The sequence below is a fragment of the Pezoporus flaviventris genome, unplaced genomic scaffold (assembly GCF_033815535.1).
Source record: "Pezoporus flaviventris isolate CSIRO_AGI_PZ_B2104156 unplaced genomic scaffold, CSIRO_AGI_Pfla_v1 ptg000005l, whole genome shotgun sequence".
NCBI lineage: Eukaryota > Metazoa > Chordata > Aves > Psittaciformes > Psittacidae > Pezoporus > Pezoporus flaviventris.
The window spans coordinates 1,479,096-1,501,500 of record NW_026892553.1 but is presented as its reverse complement, the minus strand read 5'-3'; the positions used below and the strand labels follow the sequence as shown (position 1 = coordinate 1,501,500).

The following is a 22,405-nucleotide window of genomic DNA, read 5'->3' as shown; positions in this document are numbered from 1 at the left end:
TCCAATTCCAACCCCCTGCCACAGGCAGGGACACCTTCCACTAGAGCAGGCTGCTCCAAGCCCCTGTGTCCAACCTGGCCTTGAACACAGCCAGGGATGGGGCAGCCACAGCTTCTCTGAGCACCCTGAGCCACTGCCTCAGCACCCTCACAGGGAAGAGCTTCTGCCTAATGTCTTGTTTCTTTTAGCAAATACTATAAGAGAAAAATAGAGGTGGCATTCAGTTCCCTCAAGCTCCCATCCCACTGCCTCATCCCATACTTTTCCTTTTGCAAGCAGGGTGCACCCTGCCCACTGTGCCACAGCCCTGGCAAGGCCAAGCATGTACTGGCGTGGCTGCACGTGCTGCTGTGGGAAACACTGGGGCTTCATTAGGGTTCCCTATATTAGAGCTTACTTTTACCAACACATAAATTTGCTGACTTTAATGAGCACGGAGGTAGTGTTATCAGAAGCATAGGCATGAAACCTGTCGTTTGACTTTGCATTACATGCTTGGAAGGAATGTGACTCAGTGTTTCACAAGAGTAAATACGCTGTTTTTAATAGATTACAGCTAGAAAGGCTTATCATACTTACCTTAGTTGTATCATACCACTCAGTATCAAGTACCAAGTGGGTCTGTGCTTGATGGTGCCTTTACTCATTGTTGTGTTAGAGCTTTTCATTGCCATTGCTCATAGAAGAGAGATCTGTTATAAACATCTTGCTGAAAATACAGTGATTTCATAGGATTCACCAGCATGGCCTGTGCTGTGACAACTGTGCTGAAGTTAGTCCAGATGTGTCCTGTGGCTGTTTCTTCCAATAAAATGTTATTTTATGTTAAAACAATTAAAAAAAACACCACAAACGCCCCCCCCCCCCAATAACTCAACCCCCCAGAATTCCAAACCACCAACAGCATAGTCATTTACGAGAAATTCAGTATAAATGCTGGCACTGAACAGGAAGATATTTCACAGTGTGGCTTGAACAGTCCTTCCGGGTATCCCAGAAAAATTAGCAGAAGTAGTAGTGTGATTACAGAAGTTGGCATTTGCATCTAGAAAAAAATCCTGACTTCCTACATGCTTCATGATGCCTGCATGGCAGGCACGAAGACAGCCTGGGGTTAATTGGTGGAACAAAAGCCAGTGTTCTGCTTTACTCAGTCCGTCCAGCTGTACTGGTTTTGCTTTTTAATCTAGTCAAGTAGATAAGCATAAATTACACGATCCTATGATGTGGTGAGCTTTAACTGCAGATTTTGCAGCACTCTGGAAATATTAATCAGCTCCTTATCAGACACAAATTCACATGTGACTGGACTCTGATTTATGCTTTTATAATTAAAGACAGAAAGAGGATAAGGAGCAGTGCTGTGACTCAAAGTGAATTCAAGGAAAATTGGCCAGCGTACAGAACTAATAATTCCTTGTCAGGTTTTAAAGAATGCCTGTGTTTTCCTGAAGGGACGCATGGGATGCAAATGTGTGTGTGAACCTGGCTGCATGTGGGGGCCCTGAGCTTTGTGTGCTGAACAGCGTCCCGGGAAGGGGCTTTTCCAGCAGTTTTCCATGGGGGTTTCCATGCTGGTGTTCAGGCAGGTAACGCTGCTTCCCTTCTTTGAAACAGTGGAGCTGAATGAGGTCGGCTTCAAGTTTGTGCGGAAGTGCATCAATGCTGTGGAAACAAAAGGTAAGCTAGTCACCGTGGCATCCGGGGGTGCTGCTGTGCTGGCATTGCTTCCCGTGGCCTTGAGTTGTTTTGTGTTTTCAGCAGTTGTAGTGGTGTTAGTCCAAGAAATGAGACTCTGACTTTTTGCTGAAGAATGCCTGCCAGAGGAGCAGAAATCTTGTGTGGTCCAGAATGTACCACATTTGGTTAGGATTGAATTTCCACCTTTATGCTGTTTTCATTAATTGCTCTCTTATCTTTGGCTTTAGAAAACAGATAGCTCTGGAATTCTGCCTGTGCTGGGGCACAGGCAGGGGATACCTGGGGTACAGACCCATTTTGTTAGAAGTAGCAGAACAGAAGCAGGCTGATGGTTGACAGCTCACCGCTGGTCTTTCATGAAAGAAACCCGTACCAGCACACATGGCCAGCAAAGGCTGAAGGACAAAGATCACTCCAGAACAACTGGATGTCCAGGCTGCCACAGGGAAAGGTGCCTGGTTTAATGTCCAGAACTTTGGAAAATGTGACCAGCCAAGCTCTGCTGAGGTGGGGAGGAGCAGGGCAATGAGACCGGCCTCTCAGAGCCAGGCAAATCCAGCACTTCTGTCTTTCCTAACATTGGCTCATATTTTCAAAGAATCTGCTTAAACGTGTTTGCCTTTTGTGACAATTTGAACAAGTTTGTGTCAAGCAGCACCCTCCAGAAGTGGCACCTTTTGGCAGGTAGAACTTGCCAGCTCAAGCACATGTTCTGCTCGTTGGCTGGGCTCCCCTGACCATGATGTGATCCGGTGGAAGGTCTGAGTCCTGCTGCATGAACGGCTGTGCCCCACAGCACCCCATTGGGCAGTGTGTGGGGAATATCCTGGGGCAGTTCAGGGTGTATCTGCGGTTCTGCTGAGCCAGCACCCGACAGCCAGGACAGGAGTTCCACTAGATGGGGCCTTTGGACTTCCCACTAGCTGGGGAAGACCCTTCCTAACACTGTGGCTTTCTCCTGCTTAGGAATTACTACAGAGGGCATCTACCGGACTGTTGGCAGCAATATTCAGGTGCAGAAGTTGCTGAACACCTTTTTTGGTAAGAACTAATTAATTATTCTGCACAATTAGATTATCCTGGGTTTGTATTGGTTTGTATTGACAGAGAATTGGGTTTTATAGTGAGAAATGTCCAATGTGGTTTTTGGTCCCTGTGGCCTCTCGATGCACATCTTTCCCTTCTTTTCTGGGCTTTTTGCTGCAACTGCATTTATTTGTTTGTGGTGCAACCTGTGTTTAAAGTTAAGTCAGCAGCAGCAAGGTAAAGGGAGTCAGTGACCCTGGAGCAATGGTCACAAGCCTTCTTCCATCGTGTACTAAAAATATCCAGGCATTTTGGAATTGCATGCTGGGGACACATTCCTGTTGCAGGCTTGTGATGCAGGATATTGGCCAAGGAGAGATGAGCCCTGGTCCTTGCCCTGTGCCCTGCTGCCCCTCCTGCAGTGCTGGGATATTGCCTGGCTGTTTGTGTGGGGCTGCCATGTCCCATGGGTCTGGCATACAGGTTAGCCTTTTCCTCCATGGGGTATCATGGAGATACCCCATGGGATGGTGGCCTCTGCAGAGAGGCCTTTCCTGTGGTTTGAGGTTTTCACCTGGAAGGACTGGGATACCTCACCATAAGCAATGTACATGTTACTAAGGCAAGGTATGGCTTTCTGCTGTAAGCCCTTCTGTGCACTGAGTCCTGTATTTCATACAAGCAGGTAGATTGGAGGGTATTCTTTATAGCAGAGATGGTTAAACTCCCTGCAGCAGGTTGTGGGGCTCAGCAGCGTTGCTGTGTGTGGGGACATGGTGCTCCTGGGCTGGAATCTGGCTAAGACCATCCTGCTCATGGTTCCCACAGACTCAGACAGGCGGGGAGCCATACATGAGCCCCATAGGGCTGGAGCACAGGGCAGAAAGCAGGTTCACATTGATACGTGTTCCTCATGCTCATGCTAGCTCCCTGCACAGACACCTCACATTGATATATTCTGTAAACTATTGTTTTTCACTATTGTTTACTATTGCTTTTACTATTGTTGTTGTTTATTAAAACTGTGGTTTGTGCTGATGTATAGCTGTGCTGATTCCCATGGAGCCATATTTCAGACAGCTTTTGGTTATGCTTGCCTGATGACTAATTACTTTAAGGCTGAGTTTTTATTGCTTCTTGATTCTCACCCTCCCTGTGAGTAGCTTTGTGGTTTTCTCCTCTGAACCCCACCAGTGAGTGGCTTTTCCATTTCATTTATATGCATTGGTCCGGTTAACCACTTGCCACCCCATTGTGTATGAGCTCAGGATGGAAAGCCCAACGCCACAGAAGTAACTGCTGTGGAAGGCTTTCATCCTGAGCTTCAGGAAGGAGATAGATAGATATTTCTTTTCTCTTCAGTCCTATTTCTTTTTAAAATAACTCATGCAGTTTTTTTCCTTAGTCCAGCCACCCCCATCCTCCACCCATGTCCTTCGTCATATCACAGAAATTATGTGGCTGTTTGGTGAGGGTAGGTAGGAGCAACAGGTACCTCCATGCCTCCTTCTCTAAGCTACTTCCTCTCCAGGCAGCAAGAGGGGATGTTTCCAGAAAAGCCTTCAGGGCAGCAGCTGTGAAGGAGGGATTAGAGCTGGACACTTAGGTTATTTTGGATACTAGAAAGCTTGTCTTGGATCTGTGGAAATGTTTTATTCTGCCAGGCTTGGCTGTGGTGGGGAAAAAACAAACTGTAGAAAATATTCCCTCACTAACTTTTCACCGCTGCTTGAAGTTTACCTCCTGCTTCTTCCTGTGTCCTTACTTAGCACTGCTCCCCAGGCTTTCCAAAATACCAACAGTGGTACTGCTGTTCTGCTTCTTCAGCTGTGAGAATCAGCAGTTTTCTTACTGTGATGCTGTGGCTTCGTTTGTCTCAAAAGCATTCCCTCCCTGAAAACATGCTATTTATTAACAGCCTCAGGACAGACCTTACTTTAAAGCCATTTTGTTCTTCCCTCAGATCCAAAATGTCCAGGGGATGTGGACCTCCAAAGTGGTGATTGGGACATCAAGACAATTACCAGCTCACTGAAGTTTTATCTCAGGTAGTCCTGCAGGTCTCACCTGCCCCAAGTTGGCAAAGGAACTTGGGGTTGATGTGGTGAAAAGCGGAGTGAACTGCCAGATGTTAACACCTGGCTGTTGGGAGGGGTAGAGAAGTGACAAATGCTTTGGGAAGATGAACGGATTTTTTTTTTTAAATTGGTTTTGGAGGAGTTTGTTTTGGTTGTTTTTCTTTTTTAGTTGAAAAATATGCCTGTTGTAGAAACCCCCCGTCCTATGGGGAAAGCTGTTTAAATAATAGTGCCTGGGGGCAAGATGCCACGGGGAACTGGTGGTGCTGGGCAGTGAGCAGGTTTGCCTGTCGGTCCTTCAGGCTCAGTCAGGAGTGGGTCACATTGCCCTGCCAGAGCTGTTTTCTTTCTGGTTATTGCAGGAACCTGTCAGAACCCGTCATGACGTACAAGCTCCACAAAGAGTTGGTCCTGGCTGCCAGTAAGTCCCGCCGCCGCCCTGCCGCCAGTCCCTAGCCCTGCCCTCCCTGACCAGTGTCCATCAAAGTCATTTGACAGAGCTCTGCCAGCCCAGCACTGGGTGTCTGGCTACTTTCCCCTGTAGAAACTCTCTTTCAAGCGTTTAACTGTGGTATTTCTTCCCTTCGCTGTTGTTGCAGTGCTCTTCCCTCCAACAGGGTTTCGTGGAGGGTTGGGAGAGCCAGGGCATGTCAACTAACATGAAATCAGCACAAGTGCCCCAGAAGAATTGTTTCTCAATAGTATTAATGTATTTACTTTAAAACCTGTGAGGGAATGGGATGTGCTGTTGCCATACAGATAGATAGGTTCACCATTTAGGTTGTGAAATTTATCCTGGAATGTGGAATCCAAAGTTTCTACCAGTATATGAAAGACATTTTTCTGCTGCAGCTCTTGGGACTGAGCCACTACCACTATTAACAGAGGTTAGCCAAGTAGTATGTGTGGAACTGGCCAGTCCTTGGCTGTCCTGTTGTTATGGCCATTTCAAATAAGCCATAATAATTATGAACTAGTTGCATCTTTGGAGCCAGTGTGATGGGATGGAGACTAGAGGGATACAGGGAATTGGTCATCTCCCTCAGCATGAGAGTACTGGTGTTTGGAAATTCATGGCACACTTGGAAACACTTTGGATTAAAGCATCCTTCGCACCCCCATGCCTCCTTGAACTCACCAGGAAGGTAGGAGAGTGCCCACCTCTCCTAAGCTTGGACCTCTAGAGAATTAATAACACTCTTTCTTGGAAAGGAAAATTTTCCACCACTATTGGTTATGCTCAAGTCCAAGATTTAGTAGTTTCATTACTGGTTAAACCAGTGGTGCCTGGGTATGTGCAAAACCATAATCCCTTCTCTACCCTCCCTCAGAAACTCTCTCCATTAAGATTCCCAGCTACTGAGATCCCACACTACTCTTTTCATACTGAGTATTTTATTGTTTCTTGATTATTGATGCTTCTAAGGGTGAACTCTTCGAGTCAGGAACTCATTTTTTTTCCCTGCAAGACATTTTACCATGTTGTTCAGCATCACAGCTCTCTGGGCTGATAAGACTGTGCATTCCCCAGGTGTGCTGGTGTGTGGGGTGAGGGTGCGAAGGGCAGGTCCCAGCCATGCCCAGCCTGTTTCCCCAGCCACACTGGCTTCTTTTCTTCCATTCTCAAGTTTTGTTTCTTCCACTATCCACTTCATTTTGTTTCTCACAATGATTTACCCTGTTGCTATGTAATCGCACTTTCTTTCTGTCTCCTATTGCTGCGTTTGGCCAAGCAGCTGTATGCTGAAGAAAGAACAGCTCCCATGGATTTTCTTTGGTTTTGACTTTATCTGTCTTATGTACTTACTTTGAAAGCGGTGGGCACAAACTTTTTTTTGTGTTACCTTTCCAGAATCTGAGAACCTGGATTACAGGCTGGGAGCCATTCATGCGCTGGTCTATAAGCTACCTGACAAGAACAGAGAGATGTTAGAGCTCCTCATACAGCATCTTGTCAAGTAAGCAGAAGTTATTCTCTAAAGCCAGAGCAAGGGGAGTAATGGATTCAGCAGAACAAGCCCTTTTTTTTTCTGTGTCAGCTTTACAAAATTGTATCCACCACAGTCCCTTTAGGAGTTTACTTTTGGACTGCACAGATGGCATGGTTACCTTTGAGGCCTGCTGCATTAAGTGATGCTTTTCTTCCTAATTGCCACTTTCATCCCCTTTCTGACACACACCAAGCAGGAAATTATTTTAGCGTGAAAATACCCTTTGACAGCATAACTATAAATTGTTATCTCTCACTCTTGTTAATACAAACATTAGGTCTCAAGCTCAAAAGCAAGGGAGGAATCTGTGTGTAGGTGAGAAAGGGCCAGGGCTTGCAGAATCAATGACTTTTGTATAACAGGGCTTGCTTGGGACTTTTGGAGTTGTTTTCCAAATGGGACTGTTTCAGAAATAAGCAGGAGTGATCTGGGGTTGTCACAACCTGAAACTCAAAGGTAAGTGCTTGGCTGTCAGTGCCATGCCTTGTCTTTGGGGCAAGGAGACCTGGCTGGGGATCCTGGTTCCAGCCTTTTGTGCCCATGTTTGTGTGGTTTTCAGAAACCTGGTGTAAATGGCAGAGCTGCGGTCTGATGAAGCTAACACTGTGCTTGTGGTCGCTGTGTTTATTCATTCAAGTGTTTATGCTTAAATTCTGATCCCTCTCCTCTCATGCTGACAGAAACTTCTTTAACACCAGAGCTGCAGGGCAAACCCAGAATTAAACTCAGAATTCATTCCGTGTCAGCATCAGAGTCTCTCTCCTTTGATCTACTTCTGGAAACAGGAAGTACTCACCTAAGTGGTCAGTATTTCAGTCAGTGATTGGTGCTGCTCTGCAGGTATTCACAGTCCTGGCCAGAGAGAGCTCTGCTCTGTGAAAACAGTGGTTCCCTCAGAGAAGAAGTTGCTGTGTAGAGATTTACTGCAAAACTCCAAAGTGTGCTCCCTGCATTCAGCCCTTCTCCTTCAGAGAGTAGGAAAAGTAAAGCAAAAGTCAGCTCTGGATAAATAGGATATTCCAATTTAAATTACTCCATTTGTGTGTATGTTGCACAGATGACTTTTGATTGCAGACCTAACAGAGGAGCTGGGAATGGGAAAGGATCAAATAAAAGTGCTGTCAGCATGTTGCTCTTCCAGACTGTTGTCCTGGCCAAATGTGCATGTCAGAACTAAAGACTTGATTTGCCTCTGAAGGGTTGGGAAACAAATTCTCCTAAAACAAAATGAAGAAAATTGAGCGACTGATTCTTACTGTGTCATTTTTTAATTGGTTGGAGTAAGATCTGTTTGAAAAAAAATAGACCAACCAACCAAACTAAACCCTATTCCTTCTTTTCCTCCTCTCTGCAGCATATGTGAGCACAGCCGAGAGAACCTGATGTCACCGTCTAACATGGGGGTGATATTTGGACCTACCCTCATGCGTGCACAGGAGGACACCGTAGCAGCGATGATGAACATCAAGTTCCAAAACATAGTGGTTGAGATCCTCATTGAGCACTTCGGGAAGGTACAGGCAGCAGTCCCGGGAGCAGCGCCACAGAGCTCCTGGCTGCTCCATCCTGTTCATGCAAGCTGTTGCTGTGGCAACGATGTAGAGCTCTGGCTCCTTCTTCTGGAGTCTCCTTAGGGGCTGGGATGGTTTTATGTAATGCACTGTTCAGAAACGCTTCAGAAGGAAACAAAGTGTAGCAGGTATGTTTCCTGCTATTGCCTTTAGCTAGTTCTGAAGGAAACCCTGAGTCTAGGATCTTTTCTTTTTAAATAAGAGGAATCTTTACTTAAAAAAAAACAAACTAAAACAAACAAACAAACTAAAAACCCCCCAAAACCTGTTCTATATCTGGACATTTCAGGACCTTATGCTTTCCTTTTCTGAAGACAGGAGCTAGAACTGCGCATAACGGGTTTCAACAGGCACAGTCCAAGTTGAGACACTCTGCAATACAGGGGAGAAAAATCCAAAGCAGACAAGTATTGAAAGGTTGATGAAAATAACTCGGCAGTGCCTACGATCTCCTGAGATCCAGGCAACAGGTCCTGGGGAGAGGAGCTGCTGCCTGAGGTGGAGCTATCAGAAAGACTTGAGCAGGTCCTGTTGTGTGGGGCAGTGCTCAGCATGGGGCAATGCACCCCAGTGAGGCTCCAGCAGCATTTGCCTTCCATGAGACCTTTGCTAAACATTTTTGTGTGAGAGCATTGCCTGAATGCACAGCCTGGCTTAGTGTGCTGTGGTGGGTGCTGAAGACTTAAGTATAGACAACAGCTGCTTTATTGTGTGGCGTTTTGTTTCCTGATGCAAAGCAGAGTTTTCTGCTGTCTCCTGTTTTAGTGCTTCCTCCTTGTACTATCTGATACAATCACTTTGGGTTTTCAGGGTGGCTGGAGGATGATAGAGCTGTATGTTAAGATTTAAAAACTTGAGCAGGATTTGCATTCCAGATTTCTTTCCTGGTAACAATGCTAGGTTCAAAGGAGTGAGTTTGGTCCTTCAGCTTTTTGTAATACTTTACAGAATGTCCAAACATTTATGTCTTAGAGTAGGGAAAGTTTGAAGCCATCCTTTAAAGGATGTTGTTTGTTGTGAGGAGGTTGGGGTAGCGCTCTCAGCAGACAGGGCAGCACATCTACAGAGGTGAAGCTCCCTTTTTGGGAAGAGGAGGCTGAAACTGAAAGAGCAAGGTTCTTGCAAAAGGAGATGTGGATTTGGAACAACCAACCAAGGACCAGATGGCTGGTGTGGGATTTGGTTGTGGTGCTGAGGATTGAAATGAGATAAATGGGATGAAAGAACTAGGAGAGACTTTTGAGCATCCACACAAGAAACTCATGGAAAACACAAGCCAGTTTCTTTGTAGATCTTTGTTAATGTTTTTAATAAGTTCCCACAGCAAAACAGTGAATTGTTTGTGTGCTGGGATCCTCACACAACTTGCTGAGAGCTGAGCCTCTGCCTTCCCTCTTGTACAGCCACGGTGCAGGCTGAGTCAACACATCATCATCTATATTGCCACCTCTAAGAGATGGAATTAAATCTTTAATTAAGCCAGATGCCTCTTTGCTTGCTTTTAATTTCTTCAACGATAAGGTTAAGTTAGTAACATTTATTAGATTGAGCTTGTAAGTTCAGCTTCACAGCTGAAAGTGTCTTCAGCTCACACATGAGCAAACACTTTAAATGAGTCTGAAGGAAGAGGGGAATATGGTTTATATGGTGTGATATGAAGACTCTAAGGACAAAGTAACTATTCGTGAAGTCTTTGTGGGTAATTATTGTTTCCACAGCTCATATTTCAGTTAAATTAAAGAAGTTGATGATTCTGGAAATACCTTCTTCGCTGTACAAACCTTCTGAATATGAGGATCTGTCAGTATCTTTGTACTTTCAAGTTTTTTAAGTTGGATTTTCATTTAGGAGGCAGAAGCAAAGCAGAGGCTGCAGCCACATCTTAAAAAGAGTAGTTTGCAGTGGGGTTTAACACGGGTTTCAGATGTGGAAAAGCATCTTGTGAAAGCAGCATTCTGTGATATCTTTATAACCATCCTTGAGGAACGTACTTACTCTTTTTCTTTACAAAACAATATTGGATTCTTGTCAATATATAGGATTGAGGTTGATGTTTCGAAAAAAATGGCCCTGCTGCAGGTATCATTTGCTATTTTAATAATACACGAGCTGCTGCTTTTAAATCATGAGCTGTTTCTGTCACAGCAGATTCCTCTGAATCCAGGCAGGGGGAATGCACCCGACCTTGTGTTCTGGAGCCGAGAAAATGTACTACCCCTGCAAAGGGCAGAGCCCCTCTTGGCATTAAGCATCAGCAGCCACCATGTGTCACCAAATAGGGAAAGAAAAGCAGCTGAAATGACCCATTTGGGGTCAGCTGGGTCTTTGCCCTGGATGTGTTGTTCCTCCTCTGTTCAGGCAGAGTAAGTCAGGAGAGAAGCCTGACTATCAGCATCTGGTATTTGTACCGAGCCTGCTGAGGGGGAGCCTGTGCAGACCAGGCTGGGTGCAGTTCAGGTCTGCCCTTCCCCAGGTGAGGAGGCCAGTGCCCACCCTCACCACAGTACACCAGGTCCCTGGTCTTCAAGATCAAGAAGGTTAAAATGGGTCGTGTTTTTCTCTCTCATCCCCATTTTGGTTTCCCAGAACTGCTTTTTGGCTGGGAGAAGAAAGTTTGCTTTAAATTGGAGTTACAAAAATGTCATGCTCAATCAAATCAGAACCTTGAATTTCTGCAGTTTAAAATCTTTACAAGTGACATAATAAAATTGTTCTTCCACAACAAAGCGTGCACTGAGAGAGCAGCAACCCTGCTTGTCCTCTGAACTTGAGCCATCTCCTGCCGACAGCAGGAAGGGACCAGCTCCACGTTCTTCCAAGATGGACTGTGCAGCCTCTGGTCTCAACAACTCATGCCACCCCATCTGTAGTAACTCACTCTAAACCTGATATAAATTCAGTTAATATTCATGGGAAAAACACAAGAGCAGTTGGGTTTGGTCTTTAATGTGGTGGTTCAGATCTTCAGGAAACTGCCTGGAAGCTTAATTCTTTTTCATCTCTTAAAAAAAGCACTGACAATTAAACCCAACCAAATAGGTACCGTAGCACCAGTGAGAAAAAGATGAAACTCCTTGGCAGCATTGTTTTTATGCAAGTATTTCATCCAAGATAACTTCATAGTGCCACACACTTCATTGTAAGCCAAGAGCTGAAGGGTTTTTAGCATTAAATCTAAACCAATTTGTTTGGGTGCTTTCCATAGATTGTATCGCCTCACTGATGTGGAAATCTTGATGTTTCTCAGAAACTGTCAGCTTCCAAGCTCCCTTCTTCTCTTCCAGGATAATTTGCTCCTACACATTTTGTCTGTATTGGTGATTTTGCTGCATTCATTAGTTCAGTGCTGCAGGAGGTGTGCAAGGTGCAGAGCACGCAGCCTCACTGGAGGAATGCCAACAGTGGGACACATGTATGGATCTGTGACTAAAGCACCGGCTCTGCTTCAGCCCCAGCAGCCGGGGCTCTCCTGGGTGCTGCTGACCTTTGAGGGCAGCTGGTGGGCACTGTCTGTCCCCCTCCAGAGAGACTCACAGGGCTGGAGTAAACGGGTGTGAGGGCCCTTCCAGGTTCTTGTGGGCTGTGGCTGGTCAGTGTGGTTTGGAGCAGCTTCTCCAGCCCTCTGGGGTCAGCCAGGGCTGAATCAAGCCACAGACCGCTTCTATGCGTGCTGCAGAGCAGAGAGGATTGGGGCAGCCCTTGACATAGGCAGTGGGTGGGCACTTGCGAGGCAGGAGCTGGGTCTTTGTGCCTGGTGTGGTGTGCTGTCCTCAGAGAGCTGCCCGGCATGGCATGATGCTTGGCTGGGGAGGGGGGTCTGAACCATGCACTGCTGGAGCTACGGGGACATGGGGAAGGTGTCCAGGGTGGCCACCATCCCTCTCTGTGCTGGCAGGCGGACCTTTGGCTGGAGGTGCAGCACCAGCCCCTTCAGGTCAGGCCATATAAACGTATCTGCCTTTACAGATCTACTCTGGCCCACCAGAAGACACCACGGCCCCACCGGTGCCTCCTCCAAGAGTAGCTGCCCGGCGGCATAAACCCATCACCATTTCCAAACGTCCTCTGAGGGAAAGACCCATCTTCTTCGGTGCTTCTGTGGAAGAAAGTGGAGGTCAGTCCAGCTGTTCACTGGTGCCTTACTGCCTTTCATCCCTCCTGATTCTTTTAGCACCTTTCAGAGAGCAATGGAGGTATCAATCACAGGACTGCACTTCCCAGGCCATAAGGGAAGTGAGGTTTGTTGTTCAGTGAGTAAAGAAAGCAAAAAACCCCTCACACATAGGCTGCATCATCTCACAACTCAAACTCCTTGGGAACTTTTTTTCCCCATTACTTGCAGCATTCTCCATTAGCTAAACTAAGAGGTTTTGCTTCAGAGGCAAAAATGCATAGAATCATAGAATCATAGAATAGTTAGGGTTGGAAGGGACCTTAAGATCATCCAGTTCCAGCCCCCCTGCCATGGGCAGGGACACCTTACGCTAAATCATATCACCCAAGGCCTCGTCCAACCTGGTCTTGAACACTGCCAGGGATGGAGCATTCACAACCCAACCTCCCTGGGCAACCCATTCCAGTGCCTCACCACCCTCACAGGAAAGAATTTCCTCCTTATATCCAATCTAAACTTCCCCTGTTTAAGTTTGAACCCATCACCCCTTGTCCTGTCACTACAGTCCCTAATGAAGAGTCCCTCCCCAGCATCCCTATAGGCCCCCTTCAGATACTGGAAGGCTGCTATGAGGTCTCCATGCAGCCTTCTCTTCTCCAGGCTGAACAGCCCCAACTTCCTCAGCCTGTCTCCATACAGGAGCTGCTCCAGCCCCTGAGCATCCTCGTGGCCTCCTCTGGACTTGTTCCAGCAGTTCCATGTCCCTTTTATGTTGAGGACACCAGAACTGCACACAATGCTCCAGGTGAGGTCTCACAAGAGCAGAGCAGAGGGGCAGGATCCCCTCCTTGGACCTGCTGGTCACGCTCCTTTTGATGCAGCCCAGGATACGGTTGCTTTCTGGGCTGCGAGCGCACACTGAAGCCGGCTCATGTTCATTTTCTCATCAACCAGCACCCTCAAATCCTTCTCCTTGGGCTGCTCTGAATCTCTTCTCTGCCCAACCTGTAGCTGTGCCTGGGATTGCTCCGACTCAGGTGCAGGCCCTTGCACTTGCCATGGTTAAACCCCATGAGGTTGGCATCAGCCCACCTCAGAAGCGTGTCAAGGTCCCTCTGGATGCCATTCCTTCCCTCCAGGGTATCAACTGAACCACACAGCTTGGTGTCATCGGCAAACTTGCTGAGGGCGCACTCAATCCCACTGTCCATGGCAGCGACAAAGATGTTGAACAGGATTGGTCCCAACATCGACCGCTGACGTAAATGCAGCCGAGGAGCAGGGGTGGTGGAATGAGTGGAGGCTGTTTGCTGCTGGAGCCCTGTCCCAGTAGACCATGGCAGTCCTGAGAGGAATGGCAGGGCCAGCTCTGCCCCTGCTGGTTGTACATCTGGAGCAAGAACTTCTTCAGGACCCAGTGATAGTATTTTTTAGACCAAGTACAACTCAGCTGTTAAATTCATTTGATTGTAAGGAAATACTGAGGCCCTTGTTATCATATTGAAGGGCACACCATGCTTCTCTCTGCACCTGATTTTCTGTAGTTGTCGTTGCATGCTGCGCCCTTGATCACATCATCAGAGACAAAGTCTTTTCCTCTGTTACAGTTTTCAGAGCTTTGATGATATTTTAGGCCTAATGCTACAAGTGTACTTTCTGGCACTGGCAAAACATGATTGATGCAGATTGCTCATGGAAATCACAAGACTGCTCATGTAGTGAGAGATGGCCTTACATTTAAATGTTTCTCCAAACTGGGAGCAGAAGCATTAGTATTTAATGCTCCAAGGCTGCAGGGTGCCATTGGTTTCACAGCACTGCTTCTGCATCCCCTGCCTGAGCCTCTAGCACAGCAAAAGGGATGAGTTGAATCATTTCTGGAGGGATGTAAAAGCATGGTACACAACTTGTCATGAGCAAGAGCACTGGAAATTTAAAAGAAACCCGTAAGTATATTCTGTAATATTGTTTCAGCTTTCTGCATGCCTCAGCATTCACGTGAGCCTCTCGCTGTTTGTGTTTCACTCAGGGTGAGGGTCTGTCCATCCCCACACACACACATGCTTGTCCCTTGGTACCACAGGAGCTTTGTGGCTCTGGGGCAGACCACCATGCCTCCATGCTGCTTCCTAACCCAGTGTCTGTCTGTCCTGTTGGCTCCACAGCAGACCGGCACAGTCAGACCCCCAATGGCAGTAGCAGCACGGAGGTCCCCAAGCCACTGCACCGCAGCCGCCTGCCTGCCCCCCGGCTGGGGGGAGATGAGCCGGGGCGTTCCCCTACCGAGGGCCGGCCTTACCCGCGTGCCGAGGCAGAGGTGGGGAAGATGGTGGCCAGGCTGCAGGATGGAGGAGTGAAGTCGGCCAGTAAGGCAGCCAACGGCGTGGTGGCCAGCCCTGCCCTGAAGACCTCCACACTCCAGGCCAAGAGACCTGCTCCCCGACCAGGAATATGCGGCAGAGAGGGTGAGCCTGGGGCTGTGGTCCTAGCTGAGGCAAGGCACAAGGGATGCCGTTCTCCTGGGGAAATCTCGAGGCACCCAAACCAGCCTTCCCCATTGCACATCATGCGCTGGATTGACCAGGGCGTGTGGGGGGCTTCTCACCTTGAGTCCTCTTGATGTAGCTCAGCAAGAGGGATCGGGGCACAGGAACAGCTTGAGATGTGGGCACAGGCCCCACAGCCCCAGGGTTTGATCAGGTCTTGGCCTCCTGGCTTGTCCTAGTTGATTCCAGACAGTGGGTACCTTTGTTGTGTTGCTTACTGCGGATGCAGCTGCTGGCAGGTTTCGAGGCAGCCTTCAGAGCTGGTGCTGGTGCTGGTGCTGTGCCATCCCTGCTGAGCCCATTAGATGCCACCAGCATCAGATGAAGTCAGGCTTTCTGTACAGTAGCTGAGGCTCTTGTGCTAAGCTCAACCTAGCTCAGTGGACTCATAAAATTGAGGCTCAAATGGTGATATAAAGACCATTAAACCCAAAGCAGTTTGTATCCAGTCTAACTAGCTATAAGCACTCTGGATTGCCAGTGCTTTCCTCAGCAGGATGAGGAAAATGGCAAAAGTCACTTTCACATTTTAATTTCTAAGGGCTGTGTCTGTCAGGCTGCCTGTGACGCAGTTTCTGGTTTATTGAGGCCTTACTGGGAATGTTTATTTTCATGATTCACCCATTGGTGTTAAATACAAATACTTATTATTTGTATTCTAATAAGCTTTATAGAGACACCGGGGAGCTGTCTGCAGGACAGCACACATTGCCGTAACAGCAGGTATTTGGTGCTGAGCTTTATAAAATACTCAGGCACTGGAGGGAAGGTGTTGGGTCACCAGGGGTGACATTTATTCCTTTTTTGCTTAACCCTTGAAAGTCTCCAAGGGTGAAGTGAATAACGGGGTTGGCTGAATCTTGGGGAAGACAAGCATTGAGGCAGGAGCTCCTGCGAGCAGAACAGAAGGCTGGGGGAGAGGACAGGTAGTGCCACTGTCTGAGATAAAAACTCAGGGGAGCAGCGGCCCTGGACTGCAGGGATCAGCAATTTGTGCTGTTCCTCTTGCTTCTGAAGAGCAGCACTGCACAGGTTTTGATTAAGAAAGCTTGTCATTCCCAGGCAATATCATCTTTGCAATCAGCAACTGTATCAAGTTTGTCATCACAAGGTTCAGCATCAGGCCCTCTTTCTAGTGCCAGGAAGGCTGTACTGGGGCAGGCAGAATGGGAACTGCCTTTTTCTGGGACTCTTTCCCTAAATTCTGGCTATTAGCCACTATCAGAGTGATGGTGTTGGGGCAGACAGATAGACAGACAGAATTAAGCCCGCTACCTTGTTTAATGCCTCTACATAAACATCTAGCCCTCTACCAAAGCTTCATACTCAGTGTTCGTAAACTTCAAACTTGCAGGGGAGTGCGACGGTGTCCCTAAGCCACGATCCCATGGCGATAAGCCCGTGATAATGCGTCCCCCGGTGAGACCTCCAGATCCACCATGCAGGACTCCTGTCCCTCCAAAGCTGGAGCAGAGGCCAGATCTGATAGGGGGAACAGCAGAAGAGATGCCTTCATCTGTGTAAGTCAGCAGCCCCTGGTGAGCGTGTGGTACCTGGGGTGGGCAGCTCAGCCCAAGGGAGCTGCCGACCCCAGTGGGCTTGGGGAACATGCAGGGGGATGAGATCAGCCCAGGCAGCAGGAGTAGAAGCTGGCATCACTTAATGGCAATTTTAGGAGAGGAGGACAAGAAATACCACAGTGGTTTCCAGTGCTGGTGATGTACAATAGCTGGAGCCTGTGGACATCCCCTCCAACACCCATGCGAGTGCAGTCTGAATGACACGTTGGAAAGCTGTGCAGAGGGCACAACCTGGGAGGGGAGCCATGGTCACAGCAAAGACAAGCACATGCAGCAAAAACAAAGCTCTGAACCTTCTCAAGTACAGCCCTGGGACTGAGCTTTGGACCATCACCTTCTCTCCTGTGGTGAAGCTGGAAAATCCCTCTCTGCCTGACTCTGAGCAAGCCTCTCAAAGGAGATGCTTCCCTGGGAAGGACAAGATCCAGCTTGGGTCTCTCTTAAGGAAATTGTATGAAGTTCAGCTTCATCAGATTTCTTTCAGATTTTAAAGAGACAGAAACTTTGCTAGCTTCAATGAGAATCAAAAGAAAAAAAAATAAAGAAAAAGGGTGACTAAATACACAGGGATCTCAGCCCAGCAGCCAGGACTGGCTGGTGGGGAGGCTGTAACCTGGGTCCACTGAGGAGCTCTCTGCTGCTGCACATCCAGCAAAGACACACATTCCATTCCTCTGCCATCCCAGCAGGGATGGAGTACAGAAAAACTGAAGGAGAGGCCATAAAAGGTGATAAATGCAGATTTATAAACCAGCATGTAGGAATATAAGCAAGAGCACGGAAATAAGCAGTCTAGCCAAAAGTGATGAAGGTCTGCAAGGCCAGGGCGGTGGGAAGATAGAGGGGAATGGAGCTGGCAGCATAAGGAGCACAGGATCTGCCTCAGCAGAAAAGACCTCGGTCAAAGGTGATCATCTTCTGTGTCTGCTAATGCTACTGCTCTTTTCCCTAGCATAGATGAGATCTAATTAGCAACTTGTCTTATCAGATAACTGGAGTGACCTCTTTTGTTCTTTTTGCAGGGTGGCCTCTAGGACAAAGTTCTTTGAGACAGCTTCCCGAAGAACAAGCAAGTAAGCGTGGCATGGAGAAGCTGGCGTGTAAATAACTGCAGCCCCACTGCATGGGGTGCTCCCTCCAAGGCAAAGCAAGTCAGCTCAGGAAGTCCCAGACCCACCTTTCTTGCCTTTTACTCATGGGCAGAAGATGGGTCTCAGCCAACGTGCTGGAACTAAACAAAGAGCACTAAGTGTAAAATGGGAATCCAGATACAGACCTGAGAAGTTAAATGTAAATCAGCTAAGTGATAAATACATCTATGGATTCCTTTTATCGTGTGTGTGCATTTAAGCAGTATAGTGCACAGTATACTTCTCAGCCTTTGCAAAGAGCAGAGATAAGATCATGGGAGAGATGAAGAGGGCTGGTTAGATCAAAGCAGCTGATCAGAGATGCGTGACCAGAGGGTGGTTGGTCCTACGCACTGTATGTACAGGCATAGCTCCACCACAGGTATGGTGGAATGGAGTGACAGCTTGGGCATGGATGCCATTGGGCTAGGCTGGGATGGGGAGCTTTGGATTGTGAGCATTGTGCTTTGTGGCAGCAAATTTCATTTGTAATGATACCTACTCAAATAAGCTTCAGCTTCCTGCCATTAAAGATCACCAGCTTCTGCCAAAAGTGCAAGCAGGTTTGTGTGTAAGTCTGATAAATGTTGAGTTCACTTGCTATATTGCAGGATACATCCCTGACATGACTGTTACCCAGCCCTTGATTTAGGTTTGGGTCTGAGTTTGAGCTTGCTTATTGCATTAATACTTTTTTCTATATTCTTCTACTTCCTTCTGTACAGTTCTTCATCACCACAAGGCAGGATCCCAGGTGATGAGAGCTGAGACTAAAGGTAAGTGTTTGTGGCAACAAACCAGGTAATAAACCAAAAGCACACATGTAAGCCAAATTTGGCATGTATAGGGTGGTGGGAGTCCAGTGGAGGCAATGGGAATCTCAAAAGAGAGATCAGGAGAAACGTCCTTCCTGTAGGAGAACCTTGCAGAAGGAAAGGTAGTGACTGGAAGTGGCCCATGCTCGAGGGGTATTATGGCAGGGTGGAGTAAATCAGCTGGTGGTGCCAAGATCTGGGCTTGCTCTGGTTGTGGTTTTGCAATCGCTGATGAATTTACACTGCTGTATAGAACATGCTTGTTATCTTCTTCCAGACTTCGTAGCCGTCTCAGCCCAGCTGGACCCAGGAGATTTTCTGTGGTTGTGAAATGGACGTGTCACAGCTAAGACTTTTCCAGTTCCAGTGTCCCTGGAGAGCAGCTATCTTACCGGACGATAATTTCAGAGCATGCTGTCATAAGTGGCTCAAGAAATTAGAAGAGAGGGAGACAACGATGGAGACAAGACCTTACCCACACATCTGTGTTGAACTGTTCCAGCCCTTCCACCTGTCCTCTCCCGCAGGCTGTGAAGGATGCTCATGTGTGGCCTTACAGATGTTCAGCAGTGTTGGCAGGGCTGTGGAAAGAACACAGCCTGGACTAGAGTGGCTATTTACCTGCTCACTTTTGGGGAAATGTACCTTGGCAAGGGTGACCTTAGACAGATGTTGGAGTCAAAACACAAGGGACTAACTTCTCAGGCTTGGATGCAAGGGTAGAGAACTGGAGTTTGGGTTGGCCCCTTGCCTCAAGAAGCTCCTTCCCTTTATGTTATGTTTTTCTTGCTCAATAAGCTATAGTGTGCTATAGTGTGTTTTTCAGTGTGTAGGAGAGCAGCATCTGTTACTGGAAATGCTGCCGTGCTAAGGCAGGCAGGACAGGAATTGGGGGGACCATCATCCTTAGCTCTGCGGGACATCTCTTTATCTCCTCCCTGGCATCAGCCTGCCCCTGTCCTGGAAAACTGTGCTGGCAGACATGGCTGTGCCAGGGGGGCTTTGCCTGCCTCATCCCCTGCCTGTGCATTGGCATTCCAGTTGGTGCTGATCACATCATTCCAGTTGGTGCTGATCACATCGTTCCAGTCAGCACTGGTCAGGTCAGCAGCCTCCAAGAGCACAGCTGGGAGAAGGAGGCAGCAGGCGGTGCTCCTCCTCCTCCTCTTCCTCTTCCTCCTCCAATGTGAGCCATTATCCCACCAGATCTACAGGTGGTGAGGAACTGATACTTGCTGAATATGGGCCAAAGCCCATCATTTTCCTAACAGGCACCCAATTTCTTGTTTGCTTGTTATATTAATTTCCAGTGCAGGAGATGTCCAGTCTCTTTTCCTCAGCAGTGGCTCTGTAGATGATGCCCTTCATTCTGGAAGGTTTCTTCTAGCCAGGACCACACCTGGTACCCCTGTTAACAGCAAAAGCTTGTTTGTGGTTCCAGTTGACGCCCGGGCTCAGTTCCTCAGCTGTAAATAGGCAATGAGCAGTTTCCCTGCTTCCTCTCACCAGCCCAAAGGTGACTTCCCTGTTCTGAATTATTTTCCTTGGGTGCTGGGAGCATTCCCAAACCAGTGACCAAACATTCCCATTAGCTGCTTCCCGGGCCCTCCGTCCTCTTGAGTGCACTTTGTGTCCTACCTGGCGCAGGTTTGCCAGTGGGATGCTGCCATGGTCCTCCCCGTGCTGCCTCCTGACCTTGCCTTGTGCGTGTAGCTAGTGTCTGTCTGTTCTGTTGCTGAATGTAATTCTGGTGTTCACTGGACACACATGTATTGTGTCAATGGTGCTTCTGCTCCCTTGGGCTTTGGTGGTGCCCCAGCCGCTCACTCCTGTACCCCTCCGTGCTTTGAACAGTGGCACGTAAAAGTGGCTTTAAAAGACAGAAACCCCAGTGGTATCAACATCTGGACTGTGTTACACACTCTGGCATCTCAGGGCTTTTCAAAGCTGCGGTGAACCCTTTGTGCTGCACCCTCTGGCAAGTGGCTGGGAGGTGTGAGCAGTGCTGAAACAAAGCACATCATTGTGTTTTTCTGATCAGGTATCTAAGAGAGCAGTTAAGATGGAGCTGCAAGCCAGGGGAGAGGTGCTCTGACCAGCCCAGATGGCTGGGAATCCTCTCCAGCCACCCAGCAGAGAAACCAGTCCCAGGTATCCCGCTGTAGGCAGCACTGGTGCCTGAGCCTGCCCTTTGGTGGCTTCATTCTTGGGATGGCTGTCCCAGAGGTGCCAGGCCAGGGGCTCATCCACAGAAGGCCAGCATTTCACTCTCTGGGCTGTGCTTTGAGAACTCCTTGAGGCTCTTGGCTTGGGAAGCACACGGACTTGCATAGACATGGGTGTCTCTGGTGTTTCCTCTGCATATGGACCTGGAAACAATGGTTGTTGCATCTCCTACACTGCTGGTGTACAGGCAGCCTCATGCTCACCACCCAGCGCAGACCCTGTGGGACAGAGCTGGGGCTGTGGAAAGAAAAAGAACCAAGGGACTTTGTTTTTAAGTCTGGTGTTGTGAACAATGGAGGGAAGCAGCTTATTAGAAACGTATTCCATTGTGTAATTTTAGGCATTTGTCACATGAGTGTCTGTGCTGGTTTTTCCTCCTCTGTGAGAGCAGCTGAAGGCTGGGACCAGCAGCGGAGCAGTAACAGGGTGCTGGGTTGTGCTGGTGGAGAGTTGTGGGGCACGATCCCTGCTGCCATCGCCACAGGAGCGACACAGCCAGGAACACGGCATTCACCCTGTGCAGCGTGGCAGGGCCCCCACGCATCCGCCCCCGGAGCCGGTTTGTCGTGTAAAAGCATAGTTTACTTCAAGTGTTTATAAAATTTCCATGAAGTAAAAAAAAAAAAAGCCCAAGCGTGCTTCTTTCCATCTTTAAGCAATGCTCAAGTGTTGCCACACTGCAGGCATCCTCTGCTGCGCAGGTCCCACTGCTCTGGTCCCATGGGCGGCACAGGACCTGTCCCAGCACTGCAGGGACACGGCAAGGCAAGGCTGTGTGTCCTTGGGGCTGACGGAGCCCTCCTCACTGCCAGCATCTGCAGCCACAGCTCCACTGTGTGGTTTGGATTCCCCAGATCGTTCAGCTGCCGCTTCCAGCACAAACATCTTTCTACTTATAAAGTGCTCACTGCTTTGTTGGGGAATTTATTTGATGTTTTTAACCTAATATCGTGTAGCTGGGCAAACCTGCAGATCAGGAACTGCTCCAGTGGTTTGAGAGGGATGAATTCAGCTCTGGTTGTCGGTGAGGGTCTTTGGCTGGGCCTGGTGTCCTTCTCCGTGTCCTTGTGCAATTGTTTCACACCATCCCAGCCCTAGTATAAGGCTGCTGAGCTTTGCAGCATGAATCCAGGTTTGCAGGCTTGTGGCTTGCCCTGGCTGCAGTCCCTGAGCAAGCATCGCTCCTGCCGAGCATGGTCCTGCCTGTGGCAGGGGGGTTGGAACTGCGTGAGCTTCAAATCCATCCCATTCTGTGATGGCAAGCAGCAACTTGAGAGCTTTTTGGGTTTTTTTCCACTCTGTTTTTGTTTCTCTGAAAGGTTTCCTTTGGGGGCTATAATTTTTCCAGGGATGGATGTCTTCAAAATGACAGCGAGAAAAAAATTGTTTTCCCATTAGCCCTCACATTAAATGACTACAAATTGGAATATGCAACAGGGCACTATCCCAACAATTCTGGTGTCCCCGCCTACAGGTGCGTGGTTTATTTTGTAGAGGAGAATGTTTTGATCTAACTGAGCAAGAAAGAAATCTTCTTCAGCATAAGCAAAACCTTGTAGGTTTGTATACGAGAAAAGACAGCACAAGCAGACGTTTCGAAGCTTGAGACTGGGCCCCAGTGAGGACT

At 48.1% G+C, this 22,405-nt stretch overlaps 1 protein-coding gene across 4 annotated transcripts in view; it reads left to right on the top strand.

Moving 5' to 3' along the window:
• Positions 1 to 19,758, top strand: part of OPHN1 (oligophrenin 1) — a 63,060-nt gene extending 43,302 nt beyond the window's left edge. For 3 of the 4 annotated variants that reach the window (XM_061445592.1, XM_061445590.1, XM_061445593.1), the window contains 12 exons: positions 1,618 to 1,680; positions 2,668 to 2,742; positions 4,691 to 4,775; positions 5,168 to 5,226; positions 6,658 to 6,763; positions 8,151 to 8,310; positions 12,334 to 12,481; positions 14,647 to 14,946; positions 16,382 to 16,547; positions 17,630 to 17,680; positions 18,463 to 18,513; positions 18,830 to 19,758. In XM_061445592.1, the coding sequence (XP_061301576.1) occupies positions 1,618 to 1,680; positions 2,668 to 2,742; positions 4,691 to 4,775; positions 5,168 to 5,226; positions 6,658 to 6,763; positions 8,151 to 8,310; positions 12,334 to 12,481; positions 14,647 to 14,946; positions 16,382 to 16,547; positions 17,630 to 17,680; positions 18,463 to 18,505 (1,256 nt within the window). In that variant the 3' untranslated portion in view covers positions 18,506 to 18,513; positions 18,830 to 19,758. The remainder of the gene's footprint in view (positions 1 to 1,617; positions 1,681 to 2,667; positions 2,743 to 4,690; positions 4,776 to 5,167; positions 5,227 to 6,657; positions 6,764 to 8,150; positions 8,311 to 12,333; positions 12,482 to 14,646; positions 14,947 to 16,381; positions 16,548 to 17,629; positions 17,681 to 18,462; positions 18,514 to 18,829) is intronic. The other variant, XM_061445591.1, reaches the window with a different exon arrangement.
• The last annotated feature ends 2,647 nt before the right edge of the window (positions 19,759 to 22,405 follow it).